This window comes from Antechinus flavipes, chromosome 2, assembly GCF_016432865.1.
Source record: "Antechinus flavipes isolate AdamAnt ecotype Samford, QLD, Australia chromosome 2, AdamAnt_v2, whole genome shotgun sequence".
Classification (NCBI taxonomy): domain Eukaryota; kingdom Metazoa; phylum Chordata; class Mammalia; order Dasyuromorphia; family Dasyuridae; genus Antechinus; species Antechinus flavipes.
In genome coordinates, this window is record NC_067399.1 from 520043179 (window position 1) to 520055956 (window position 12778).

Sequence of the window (12778 nt, forward strand, 5' to 3'; positions counted from 1 at the left end):
TACTTGTTGCCTAGAAAATTATAAACACTTGTCTTTACCATGGCCTTCACTAAGAAAATTTGACCATATTATAAGCTGTGAATTACCCTACTTTTAATTTAACAAGCAGGAGCAAAGCCAAAAGAAACCTAAATCTCCTAATTTTTTTTAACTACCCATTTTTTAAAAAATCATTTTAAATTCTATTTAATGCTTTTCCAGTTCTGGCTTTTAGATCAAATGTGCCTTTGCTTAAACAGAAGTCCTTAAGTTAAAGTCTGTGAACTCAGGTTTTTAAAAATATTTTGATAACTACTTCAATATAATTGGTTTCCTTTGTAATCCTATATATTTCATTTTATACATTTAAAAACACTATTCTGAGAAGGAGTCCAAAGGTATTACCAGACTACCAAAAGAGTCCATGACACAGAAAAGACTCCGGACTTTTAAATATTTGTCAGTAGTGGAATTAACAGAACTCCCCTATTCTAAAAAGCCACACACTTTTCCCATGATCATATATATATTAAGAAAAAAATCCTTGTGAGGAACATTTAAAAATCACTTTCACAAGTTTACAATTAGGAAAATTTAGGTATAGAACACCTTAGTTATTTGTACAAGGTTATGAGCCAACTAGAAATAAAATCCAAGTCCCCTCTAACCTGGTTTAACCATTAGGCCAGATTGTCTCATACCATGGCAAAGCAAAGCAGTCACTGTATTACTGAATCTGCTGAAGGGTTGTCTGAATTCTATCAAACTGAAACTTAATCATAAGTTATGATTTTAGAGGGGAAAAAGAGAAATAATGAAATGCTGGTCCTTAGGGAAGGATAAAGAATTTCTTGGATTTAGATCTATTCACATGTCTCTGTACACATCAGTAAAAAGCAGCTGTTACTAATGTACAACTGGTAATGCTTCATCTAACATACAATGTAAAACTCTATCCAGCCTTTACATTCTTAGTTTCTATGTAAACTTAAATTATGTAAAATAGACATTTCAAGGGTCTAGTGGATAAAGACCTAGACTGAGTTAAAATCCTGTCTCTGACAGATTCTGGCTTTGTGATCATGAGTCGTTTAGTCCCTCAGTGCTCTAGGAACCTTTTTAAGAATCTAGTAATAGCTGAATTTTCAAACTGTGTAGTGAATAGTTGCACTGGTGAAGAGAATTCCCATGCAGCAAGTTCCCCAGATTGCTGAAATCTTAGATCTATATGCCACACTTAATAGGGGTTTTTTTATATGCCATAAAGTCTATACTTACAAATTATATCAGCATATGCAGGCATTAAATTTATCCCTGTTTAAAAATTCTACTCTCTTTTTAATAATGCAAATATTTTTTGTTGTTGTAGTGACTGATTTTGCTGAAGTGCATTTTCCCTTTATTTTTTAATCATTCTTTTAAAAGATGACTCACTGGGAAGAGGAATAAAAGATAGCAATAAAATTTAAGATAAAAAATATGTGTGCTCATTTTAAAATGCTCTGAGTGCAGACACCAGTCGAATCCATCATTTCCATTAAAAATTAATCCAATGAAATCCTATTAAAAATTCTTGAAAAATCAGCCTCAACTTTTTAACTTTAGAGGTGGCAGAAGTTTTAAAAATTAACCCAAATATATGTAAGGGCAAGAACTGGAGGCATAGAATTGTAAAGAACTGAACCCATTGCTTAGAGACTTCCTTACCATATTCTCCAGTTTTTTTCTTCTATCTATAAACATCAATATTCTCTAACTTGGGCTAAATTTCAGTCAGCTCACTAGATCCAAGTCCCTAAACTAGCCAGGCACTGAGTAAAGTGAAACACTGTTATGACCCACTTTCTCAATTCATTACTGCCAGACCACCAACTCCTTTCCCAATAGCCTGTATTTATACTGGAAGATACAAAATAAAACTTGAACAACCAAAACATATAAAGAGGACTGTATGTACCTGTTTTGTTGGTTAGAAGGAAGGAATCTACATACTTTTTGAACAGTGTCTGGCACATCTCAAAAAAATTTAAATCAGTCAAAAAAGATGCAGAACTAAATATCATTAGTTCACTATGTGTAGAGTGCTGACAACTCTAGAATCTAAGTTTTTAGTCTCTCTTTTTCTGAGTGGGCACCTATCCATGCTGAAGAGGATGAAGAAAATTGAGTGAGTGTCAAAGAGACTTCACTTTCTGCCTAAGTTCGTCATTTGGCCAGGATTTGTGGTTCTTAATACAATACATTATTAATGTCATTATCCTGTGCATCTATAAACTTTGAATCTTAGCATTCTTGGCCAGTTTGAAATAACAATGTAAATTTGGGCTGTACTGAAATATTTTGATGTAATTAAGTTAGGTATCTGTACATTTACCACTTTGCCAAGCTGCAAATATTTCAAGTGTTCATTTCAAGCTATGAGAGCTTGCCAAACTAGCTTTTGGAATAGATGTATGCTATTTGAAAATAAAGTATACAGTTACTTAATTCAAACCCAGCATGGGCTCCATTATGCTTTAAAATTATGTTATGTTACGTGTTATTTTCTATTATATAAAATTTAGGTAACTACAGTAACATTTTACTATATTATCTCAATTTAATATTTCTTCATGCTTAAAAGTGTTAGCCAAAGGTCCATAAAATATCACCAATGAAAAATAGTGCTTTCAATGTATGAATGTGTCACACACATACATACATATATGCACATATATGTAGAGAGAGTCCTTAGTAAACATTTTAAAGAATTTTTATGCATGTTTTTAGGTGATGGCATAAGACAAATATAACTCTAAAGAGTCTGAAACCAGATTATTCATAAGATTATTTAGGTTCAATGAACACAGGATGAATTAGGCTAAATGAAGTGCAATAAAATTTCACAAATTAAAATAATTTGGGAAAGAAATTAGTTGAAAGTGGTGAAAAATATTATAATAGTTTTTTTTAAAAAATGACATTTGTGTTACTTTTCAGTTACATAACAAAGTAAGCTAAATAGTTGCTGAAAATAGGAACCTTCAAGAATATGCTTTAATGAAAGGCAGCCTGGATTGCAGGAAGACTGTCAAATTTAGATACATATATATTCCAGTTCAGATACTTAATTATTTGCATGACTTTTAGCAAGCTACTTTCCCTCTCTTGAGCCTCAGTTTTCTTATCCAGTGTAAAACAGATATGTAAAACATAAAAGTACCACATAAATGTGAGCTATTGTTATTATGAAGAAATAAAAGAACTGGTAGTGTGCAGGCATAGCAAATCTTTGCAAATAAATGATTCTAAATTATTCTTTTAACATACATTATTGCTAGACAGATGAACAACAAATCTTCTGAAATGCAGCTTCACTTCTGCCTTTCATTTGTTTAATACAACATTTTTGAAATGACTAATGCACAAAACTTTACCTCTAAATTCTATCCAAATGGATCACAAATTCTAAACTTCTAAAATTAAGGTTTCTAGTAATTCGGAATGGTACAATTCATACTTTAAGATATTAAAGTAGAATATAATCCCCATAAAGCCAAGGACAGCTTCATTTTTGTACATTTTTCCTTACAGTATCTTACAGAACTCTTTAAAAAAGATACTTGATATTTATTGAATAGAAGTTAAATTCAGGATGGACCACAAAAATACTAACAAAAACTGCCATCTTAGTTACTAATAGTTTATTATTCATATTTTAAAACATACCTGTACAGCCAGTTGTTCCTTTTTTGCCTGAATATCCCATGTCACAATGACAGATAAATGAGCCTTTCGTGTTCTCACAGCTGCCACTCAGACAAATGTTTGGATTAAGATCACATTCATTAACATCTGGAAAATATTTTAACATTAATCTTTATATAGAATTTTCCACACAATATTGAGTCCTCCTAGAGACAAAGCCATTGATACACACACACACACACACTCACACACACACACTCTCTCTCACACACACACACACACTCACACTCACTCTCACTCTCACTCTCTCTCTCTCTCTCTCTCTCTCTCTCTCTCTCTCTCTCTCTCTCCTCCCTCCCCACCCCCCATTTTAAAGCACACATACTCACAAGTTTCCTATCTATCATTCTCATAGAATTCTTATATAATTTGGCAGAAATTTAATGAATTATCTGTCAGGCAACAAATGGTATAAAAATGAAATAATATTCTTCTCTACAGGCCCAGTATAATATTTAACCCGGATAATTGGTTATCTATAAAACTGTTTTAAGCTTTCCTGAATCTACCTAATGTCATTTGACTGATGAAATAGTGCTAAATAAAAGTTGTCATTCTTTTTTATTTATACAACACCAAATAGGCAGTTTTTAATAATATTTCTTCACTGAATGATTGTACTCTGCTTACTCAGCTCAGTTATAGTATCTGGTAAACAGTTATTGATTGTATCTCTTTCCCACATTGATAAATTATTTTTACATTTTTCTTCTTATTATTTTTTTAATTTGCAGGATTTCTGTTAAGAAATAAAGTATGTGCTGTAAAATTACCCATGCATATAACTCATAAATAAAAAGCTAAAATAAAAAAATAAAGTTTTTTTTAATTCTTTAAAAAAAAGAAATAAAGTATGATATGTATACATAAATATATCTTTTCTTTACTACAGCTTGCTTGGGGGTGGGAAGGGATGAAAAGGGGAAAAAGAATAAAGTAAATAAGTTGAGCAGCAGAGAATCAAATAATAATTTATAAAGAAGTAAAGAAAAAATGGATATTCATGAATATAATTACTTCTACTAATATATAACACACTTTATTGAACTGGTAATTTGTTGTCATATATTTTGAATCCTCCTTGATATTCTGCTGGGCACGTGACAATGTTCTCTTTTGTTTTTATTTTGTTTTGTATTCCTTTTCTGTTTTTCTTTTTCTGTTTTTTAAAAATATTTTTTAAAGAAAGAAATCAAGTATTCTGTGAAGAGGATATGACAACTTTTTTTTTTAAGTTTAAAAACAGCTGTTTTAAAAAATAAACTATTCAATTAAAATAGTTAAAAAAAAAACTAGTATATTCATCCATCAGTCCTAAGGTCCCATTATCTTTCTCCCAGACAAAACAATTTAGTTGTGCTTGGCACAGGCCAAGAATTTAAAAGCTTTCCTTTAAGCCATAATGCAAAGGGTTAAGGTGACAAAAATAACTTATAGAAGGCATTTCACAGCACTAGGTCAAACTATATTTCCATTAAGTTCAAAATTCTGTGTCTGACAGAAATGTGAAGAAAACAATACTTGTCCATCAGGACATCAATTTCAAAAATAAGGAATATTCTGTAAATATTCTTTACTTTCATCTTGATAAACTTATGAATTTATTATCTACTTTCTTTGCTTATCTTATTGTAAGGTAAGCAACTATATTAAGAAAAAAAAACACTGGTCTTTTTGACTTACCTACACATGTCTTCATATCCTCAGATGCCATGAACCCATCATAACACAGGCACCTGTACTCTCCAGGTATGTTTGTACACTGACCTCCATCACAAATATTAGGATTATCTTCACACTCATCAATGTCTACAAAGGAAAAAAAACCCCACAAAATTGAACTGGGTATGTATGAAGTACATTAAAAATCATAACAAATATAAGACATTTTTCTTCCATTACATAAATGAATCCTAAAATTTCAGACTTAGAAAAGGCTTCAATAGCTATCTAGTACAAACTATATCTGAAAAAAGAATCTTTTCTACAATATACATGACAAGCTGTCATCCAGATTTTGCTTGAAGACCTCCTATGAATGTAACTCCCCAACAAGTCCTGCTTTTGGACAGCTCTTTAACTAATTAAGTTTTCCCTTACATCAAATTTAGTTTTTCCTTTACTATTTCTAGATATTTCTTTTAATTTTGTTGTTTGAAGTAAGCAGAATAAGTATAATTCATTTTGCTTATGCCTGCCCCTCAAATGTTTAAGATAAGTTATTATTCCCTTACTCTGTCCCATTCCAACTTATTCCTTTCTTCAGAATAAATCCTCAGTTCCTTCAACCAACTGTCATGAAATTCATAGCACTTGACTATCCTGGTTATCCTTCTTGGGATATTTTCCCAGCTTATTAACATCATTCCTAAAATATGATGCTTAAGAAATTAACCTAATAATTTAGTTGTAGTCTGAACAAGACAGTACAACAGAACTGCCACATCTTTATTGCTGAAAATTGCAACTCTTAATGTAACCCAAGATGACACTAGCTTTTCTTTTCTTTTTCTTTCTTTCTCTTTTTTTGGGGGCTGCAATTTACTTCTATTGAGCTTGAAATCTACTGAAATCTTTCAGATGCAAATGAAACTTTATCCAAAAAATTAAAAGCAGATCAAACTCTCTGGGGGAAAAAAGATAGAATTTTATCAAGTCATCAGCATTAATGTCATCTGTGCCACAAGAGAGTTCTTATACCTGGTTAAAATTTTGATACATTACTATTATCCTATCTCTTTTAAAAATATCTAAGAACCATTTTCCTTTCCTCTACTAAGATGCTTCATCACAATGAAGAAGTAGCCCTGATTTCTCTAAGGCAATTCTAGCAAAATACAAATTCTGCAAATTCTTATACCACATTTGGAGATACTTTTACTAGAAGTTGGGAAATAGACTATATATTTATTCTCAAAGGACCAGTCAAGTTTGGAATGTGTTTAAATCTTAGTTCAATTGGTGATATATATATATATATATGTATATATATATATATATATATGTATATATATATATATATATATATATATATATGTGTGTGTGTATATATATATATATATATATATATGTGTGTGTGTGTGTGTGTGTGTATATATATATATATATATACACACACTACAGAAAAGGCTGAGGAAGAAATATATGAGTGAATTTTCTTGTAGTTGCAAATATCAAAACTATATATTAATTTTCTTCTATATAATGATTATACTTCCAAGATAAATGCTCTATTAGGTCTACAAAGAAGATTCCGAATCTTCTTTAAGAATAGCTGAGACTTGACCAACACATATAAGTGTTCTTACAATGAAATCAATAGTATGAATGTAATAAGTTAAGAAGTCTAACAACTGTTAACCCCACATTTTATTCTACTCATTCTGTTTCTTACAGAGATTATAAAGACTTTAATCATGGCTATAAGATAGGGAAATATGACAACAAACTTTTGTAAAGTTATCTCTGTTTTGATTCAAAATCCCACCTCAGAGTAAAAAAAAAATCTAAACCTATTTTTCATTTTACGTTTGTGTTCTATACATGTGATCAATGATTTTTAATAAACAAATATATTTTTAGTTTATGATATGCACCAGAAGCAAATATTCTTATATTCTTTGGCCACAAGTCATTGGAGATAATAATTTATCTACACTACTGAGTTTATGAATCCATCTTAAAAGAAATTCATTTTCTCCAAAAAAACAAACAAACAAAAACAAAGAATAAAAAAAAACAACTTTCCCATTAAGGTTTAAAAATTACTACAAATCCTAAATTTGAAAATATTTTGGGTACAAATTAAGAATCACAACTCACTCTTGATTTCTCTAAATGGTCATTCACTTGTCCAAACTCTGCAACTATTATATGCTGTTCAAAAAGCTTTTATCTCGATGCTTTTTTCTTTGCCTCCCATTCCAAGCATACAATTGTTACTACATTAAATATAAGTTGCAGGCATCTGAAAAAACCATCTGGCTCTGAAGAAGCTTTATCTGAGTCTGCATTATCATATCCAATTTGCACATTTTTAAATAAAAAAGGTATAAATGATTAAGTAATGACATTAGACACCTGGCTGCTCTTGGAATACTTAAAGGATTAGCATGCCTAAAAGCTAAAGAGAAAATGAAGACTTTCAGATTTTATAATATCCAAACATATTTCATCTTGATTAGTTATATTTATATAAATACTTCAAATGACCCATGATTTAATTCTGCCAACACAGATTACAACTCTTCCACACATCATTGGACAGATTAATGAGTTGCTATGATACAAAACAATTCATAACCCGTTGGCCAACCTTCTCATGAGAAGTCTCTCTAAATTTAGACAAACTGGCTCTCACAAAGACAGGTGGCTAGTAAGTGAGCCTATACTCAGTCTTTTAAGCTTGATAAGAACTGCCAGGAGTAGCAGAGCTTTTGAGTCTTTATATCAAGATGTGGCACAGTGGGGATTTAGGGAAGGTTTTGAAGTAAGAAATATTATTTTTGTGCCACACAAATGTCTGAGAAAGGCAAAAAACTTAATTGCTCCTCTATAAATGGATATTTCTAATTAGGCAAAACAAATGAAAAACAGCCCAACATTGTAGAATATGCAGAAAAAGTCACACATAAAACTTTGTATTTTCATTTTTCATCTGGATGCCTGGTAGCATGTAGATATGGATATTTATACTGAATCATCATAGGAAATGTTTTTGTTGTTCTTTAAAAGCTCATGGATGGAGGGTTCTTTGATGCTCTGAAGAGCATTTATCTAACTCTTGAAAAGGGATTTTGAACTTTAGTGTACTTAGACTTGCCAAAACATAAAAATGATATCTCTCCAACTTGTCACATTTATATTTTCATCTTCTTTTGTGAAATGTGGTGCCTTTGATCCTGGAGCCAATTGTATGGGTCATTTAAGAGGAGTCCCATTTAATTCAATGTGGATTTACCACAATCCTTTTTGAAATACGGTAACAGTAAATGATGGACATATTGCAGAAAAGAAAGTAAATCTTTTCTACAATAACTATCTGTTCAACTGAAATATTTATTATGTTTGGATCTTAAGAAGACCTCATCACTTTAAAAGTATGTCAAGAAATCATGGATTTACAGCTGAAAGGAAACCCTAGCAGCTATCTAATCCAATTTCTTCATTTTACAGATGAGGAAACTGAGATCCAGAGAGGGTAAATGATTTGCCTAAATTTTAACCCACATTTTGGCTCCAAAAGAGCTTTATATAACTCTGCATTAACATAGCTAAACTCCCTGTTCCCTTTAAAGATAATGCTTTTTCTGCTACATCCTATTCTTTATCTAAAGTAGCTAGCCAAACAATACATATTGCTCTTAACACTGATTCTCTTCCAGTTTCTTAGGCTTATAGGAGTCTGAAACAAGATTATTAACTTTAATTAAGAAATCCATTTTAATCCCAATAGAATATTAAAAAAGAATTTTTACCAGTGCAAGATCTCTGATCTGGCATAAGTGCAAATCCCTGTCGACAACTGCATTCATAACTGCCTTCAGAATTGGTGCAGAAGGTGTCACAGCCTCCATTCATTATGCTACATTCATCAATATCTGGAGGAAAAAGGTACAAACATAATGTTACATTTTTTTTTCTGCTTAACCATTATGGGCCATCCTTATGGTTTGCAAAGATGGACAATATATATCAACTAAGGATAAAATTTAGGAGCTTTGGAAATAATTCTCAACTACAGCAATGGGCAGTGGGATGAAATGATTCTTGATACAGATTCAGTTACAAACCTGAAATTCAGTCCAGATCCATGGAGGGGTTGGCTGAGGTCTACAAACCTTTACAAGAACCTGGGCTGAGTTCTTAGTTGGCCTGAGCCATGTTTCAGAAGAATTTGGGCTGAATTATGGTTTCGGGTGGAAACCATGTGAGACTTGGCAGTTCCGCATGATTTCCAACCCAAACCCGGCGAAAGTTGGCAGTATCTTCTGAGGTTCAGTTTGATTTTGGGGTTCATTTGTTAAAACAATGGTGCTGTCTTTATAAGTCTTCCCAAGACTTAATTCAATGAGTTCTCAAAGAAACTGCCATGACTAGAGCTTCAATTAGTACTAGACTTAGCATCCATTTCCATACTCAATGTCAGCATACCCTAGCAATTATATAGAATAATACAGCACTTTTCCATATATAAGGGTATCTTAACCCTCTGAGATTGGTAGAAAAAATATTGTTATTTTATTTATGAGGAAACTGAGGCTCATAAAGATGCAATTACTTCATATTTTCATAATAAGTATGAGAATAGAGCAAGGTTTGTGAAGTCCTAAAAAAATGCTCCAACATTTCAGCTATTTAACTAAAGAAGACTCTCTAGACAAGAAGTTTTCTAATGTCTTGGTCTCAAGACTCCTTTAAAATTAGTGAGGTCTGCCCAAGGAGCTTTTATTTATGTAAGTTATACCATCTGATATTTATCATATTAAAATTAAAACATCTATTATTATGAAAATAATTTTGACCTTGTAGAATACATTTGGAAAATTGGTGCTTTAGACCTTAGGCTCAGAGAGTCAAAGACTGCATGTTATGCTTTTTTTTTTTTTTAAATAATTATGGCATCCAGTACAGTGCTGAGACAGAGCAACTGTTTAAAATTGCTTGCTATTTTGATTTGACGTGTGCATAAAAATAATGTATAAACTATTATATACAATTCAAATTTGTATAACCCAAATGGTCCTTAATAGAGCTTGAAACATTCTACAAATTTCACCTTTAAAAAAAAAAAAAACAACTTAACTAACGAACTTGACCAAATTCCTTTGAAGAACTTCCTCTGGCAATGCTTATCAGCAGCTTTTCAGTACCTTTTAAATGCAGAGTTGGCAGGGGCAATGAGAGGTTAAGTGACTTGCTTAGGGTTACACCTAGCATCTGTCAGAGGCAGCACTTAAATCCGGTTCCTCCTGATTCCAAGACCAGTTTTCTATCCAATATACGTGGCTCCCTTTTGACACAAATAATTCTTTGAAAAGGTACAGGTAATGGAAATACCAGGGGATCATGGGTGCATATGTTAAAGAATTAAAGAATTTAAAGCTACAAGAGATTGAAGACCTTTGACCTCATTATAGGAGAAGAAATTGAAGATTAATGAAGTATAAAGGGATTTATGTATAATTTTTATGTAAGTTTAAGACAAATGAGTTGTTTAAGGGAACAAAATTTGTCTATTACTATGGTATTAGGGAAAGAGAGTTTCCTGGGAAGATTTCAGAGCTTACCAACACAAAACAGTTTATCAGGTGTGGCATGGTAGCCTGGATTACAAGCACATTGGTACTTCCCAATCAGGTTCACACAGCGGCCATTTCTGCAGAGGTTAACACTGAGATCACACTCATTGATGTCTGTTGAAAATAGGAAGAAAAGAATAAAAATTCATGCTTCTTGTTTCTGAAAGACAGAACTCAGCAGGGGAAACTGTTGCCTTACCTATACAAGCTGAGATATTAGGAGCCATTTGATGGCCAGGAGGGCACTCGCATCGGTAACTTCCTTCTGTATTGAGGCATGTGCCACCTCGACAAAGAAGAGGGTCTCTCTGACATTCATCAATATCTGTAAAATACAAAAACAAACAAAAAACAATGTAGGAGTCAGTCATCTCAATGTCATCTCTTCTCTTTACCCTAATAATTTTTCCTTCCCTTTGGCAGTGCTTGGTTTTTCACTTGGTTGTTTAGCTCATTCTTCAAATACCCAGAACTGTCCTCTCAAATTCCTTACCCCTCAAATACCTTAGTATTATCACCTTCACAATTAAGGTGACATGAGCTTAGTTCCTTGGATACTCTCTTTCTATTTGCTCCCCTGTACCCCAGTGGGCACACCTGGCTAAACCATCTTCTGTTGCTAGGTCCCAGCTTCATCAACTGCACTAAGGACAATAGACAAACAGGGTGAGCATATGTCAAGAGCAGGTGAACCTTTCTGCAAGCCCTGAACAGTGTTCTGTGAAAAATGGCTGTGAACATACCCATGCAGTTCTTCATCATCATAAATCCACTTTCATATCCATCAAAGCACTCGCATCTAAAGTCCCCTGGGGTATTCACACAGATGCCTTGGCCACACAAATCAGGAGATATCCGGCATTCATCAATATCTGTGCAAATGCAATTGGTACCAATTATACATCAAGGAAAATTCAATTCCCTGGAGAACTCTAAACAGATAAAAATGTTTTTAAAAATATCTCTCCTCACTGAATTTCAATTTACTAACCTGTGCAGTTCCTTTCTTCAGAATCGAGAGCAAAACCATTATCACACCTGCATTTAAAGCTGCCAATGGTATTTCTGCATTTGCCATGTGTACACAAATTTGGGATCATCTTGCATTCATTTATATCTTCAGGAAAAAAATAAATATGGATAAATATTTCAGTAACTGGGAAGTTCAAAGTACCCATCATTTCAAACTCAAAGGATTTTTGTAATTTTGTAATAAAACAATAGCTGACTCTGAGGAGTAGAAGGGATCTCAAGGGCTATTTAACTTAAGATAGGAGCTAAACAAGAATTCCCTCTATAAGAGTCATCACCAGCAACTGTTCATACTCTGTTTTGTTTTTGTTTTTAAAAAGGTGATAGGCAATACATTCTCTCCTGAAGCAGTCCCTTGCAGCTCTTCACATACTTGAAGGTAGTTAATATATTCCTTTTAAGTCTTCTTCAAGCTAAAATATCACCAGTTATTCCTACTAATCCCCACATAACTTGTTCTCAATGCTTTCCACTATCTTGGTTGCTATCTGGAATGCTCTCAAGTTAATCAAGGTCTTTCCTAAAATGAAACATCCAGAATTCAATATAATACTAGTCTTGAGCATTTAAGCCCTTTTAAATACAGCCTAAAGAAGTTCACAACCTTTTCTGACTGCTATATCACTCTATTATCTAATATTAAACTTACAGTTCAATAAATTAATAAAATCTTTTATCAGATGAACTGCTGTCTAGTGAAACCTCCACATTTTGTATTT

General features: G+C 32.5%; 1 protein-coding gene across 1 annotated transcript in view; it reads right to left on the reverse strand.

The window, feature by feature from the left end:
* The window catches only part of FBN1 (fibrillin 1), a 274426-nt gene that overhangs the window by 68575 nt on the left and 193073 nt on the right, over positions 1–12778 (reverse strand). The window contains exons 25-31 of the mRNA XM_051980617.1: positions 12019–12144; positions 11771–11899; positions 11227–11352; positions 11016–11141; positions 9204–9326; positions 5410–5535; positions 3688–3813 (exon numbers count right to left, since the gene is read on the reverse strand). Coding sequence (XP_051836577.1) covers positions 3688–3813; positions 5410–5535; positions 9204–9326; positions 11016–11141; positions 11227–11352; positions 11771–11899; positions 12019–12144 — 882 coding nt within the window. The remainder of the gene's footprint in view (positions 1–3687; positions 3814–5409; positions 5536–9203; positions 9327–11015; positions 11142–11226; positions 11353–11770; positions 11900–12018; positions 12145–12778) is intronic.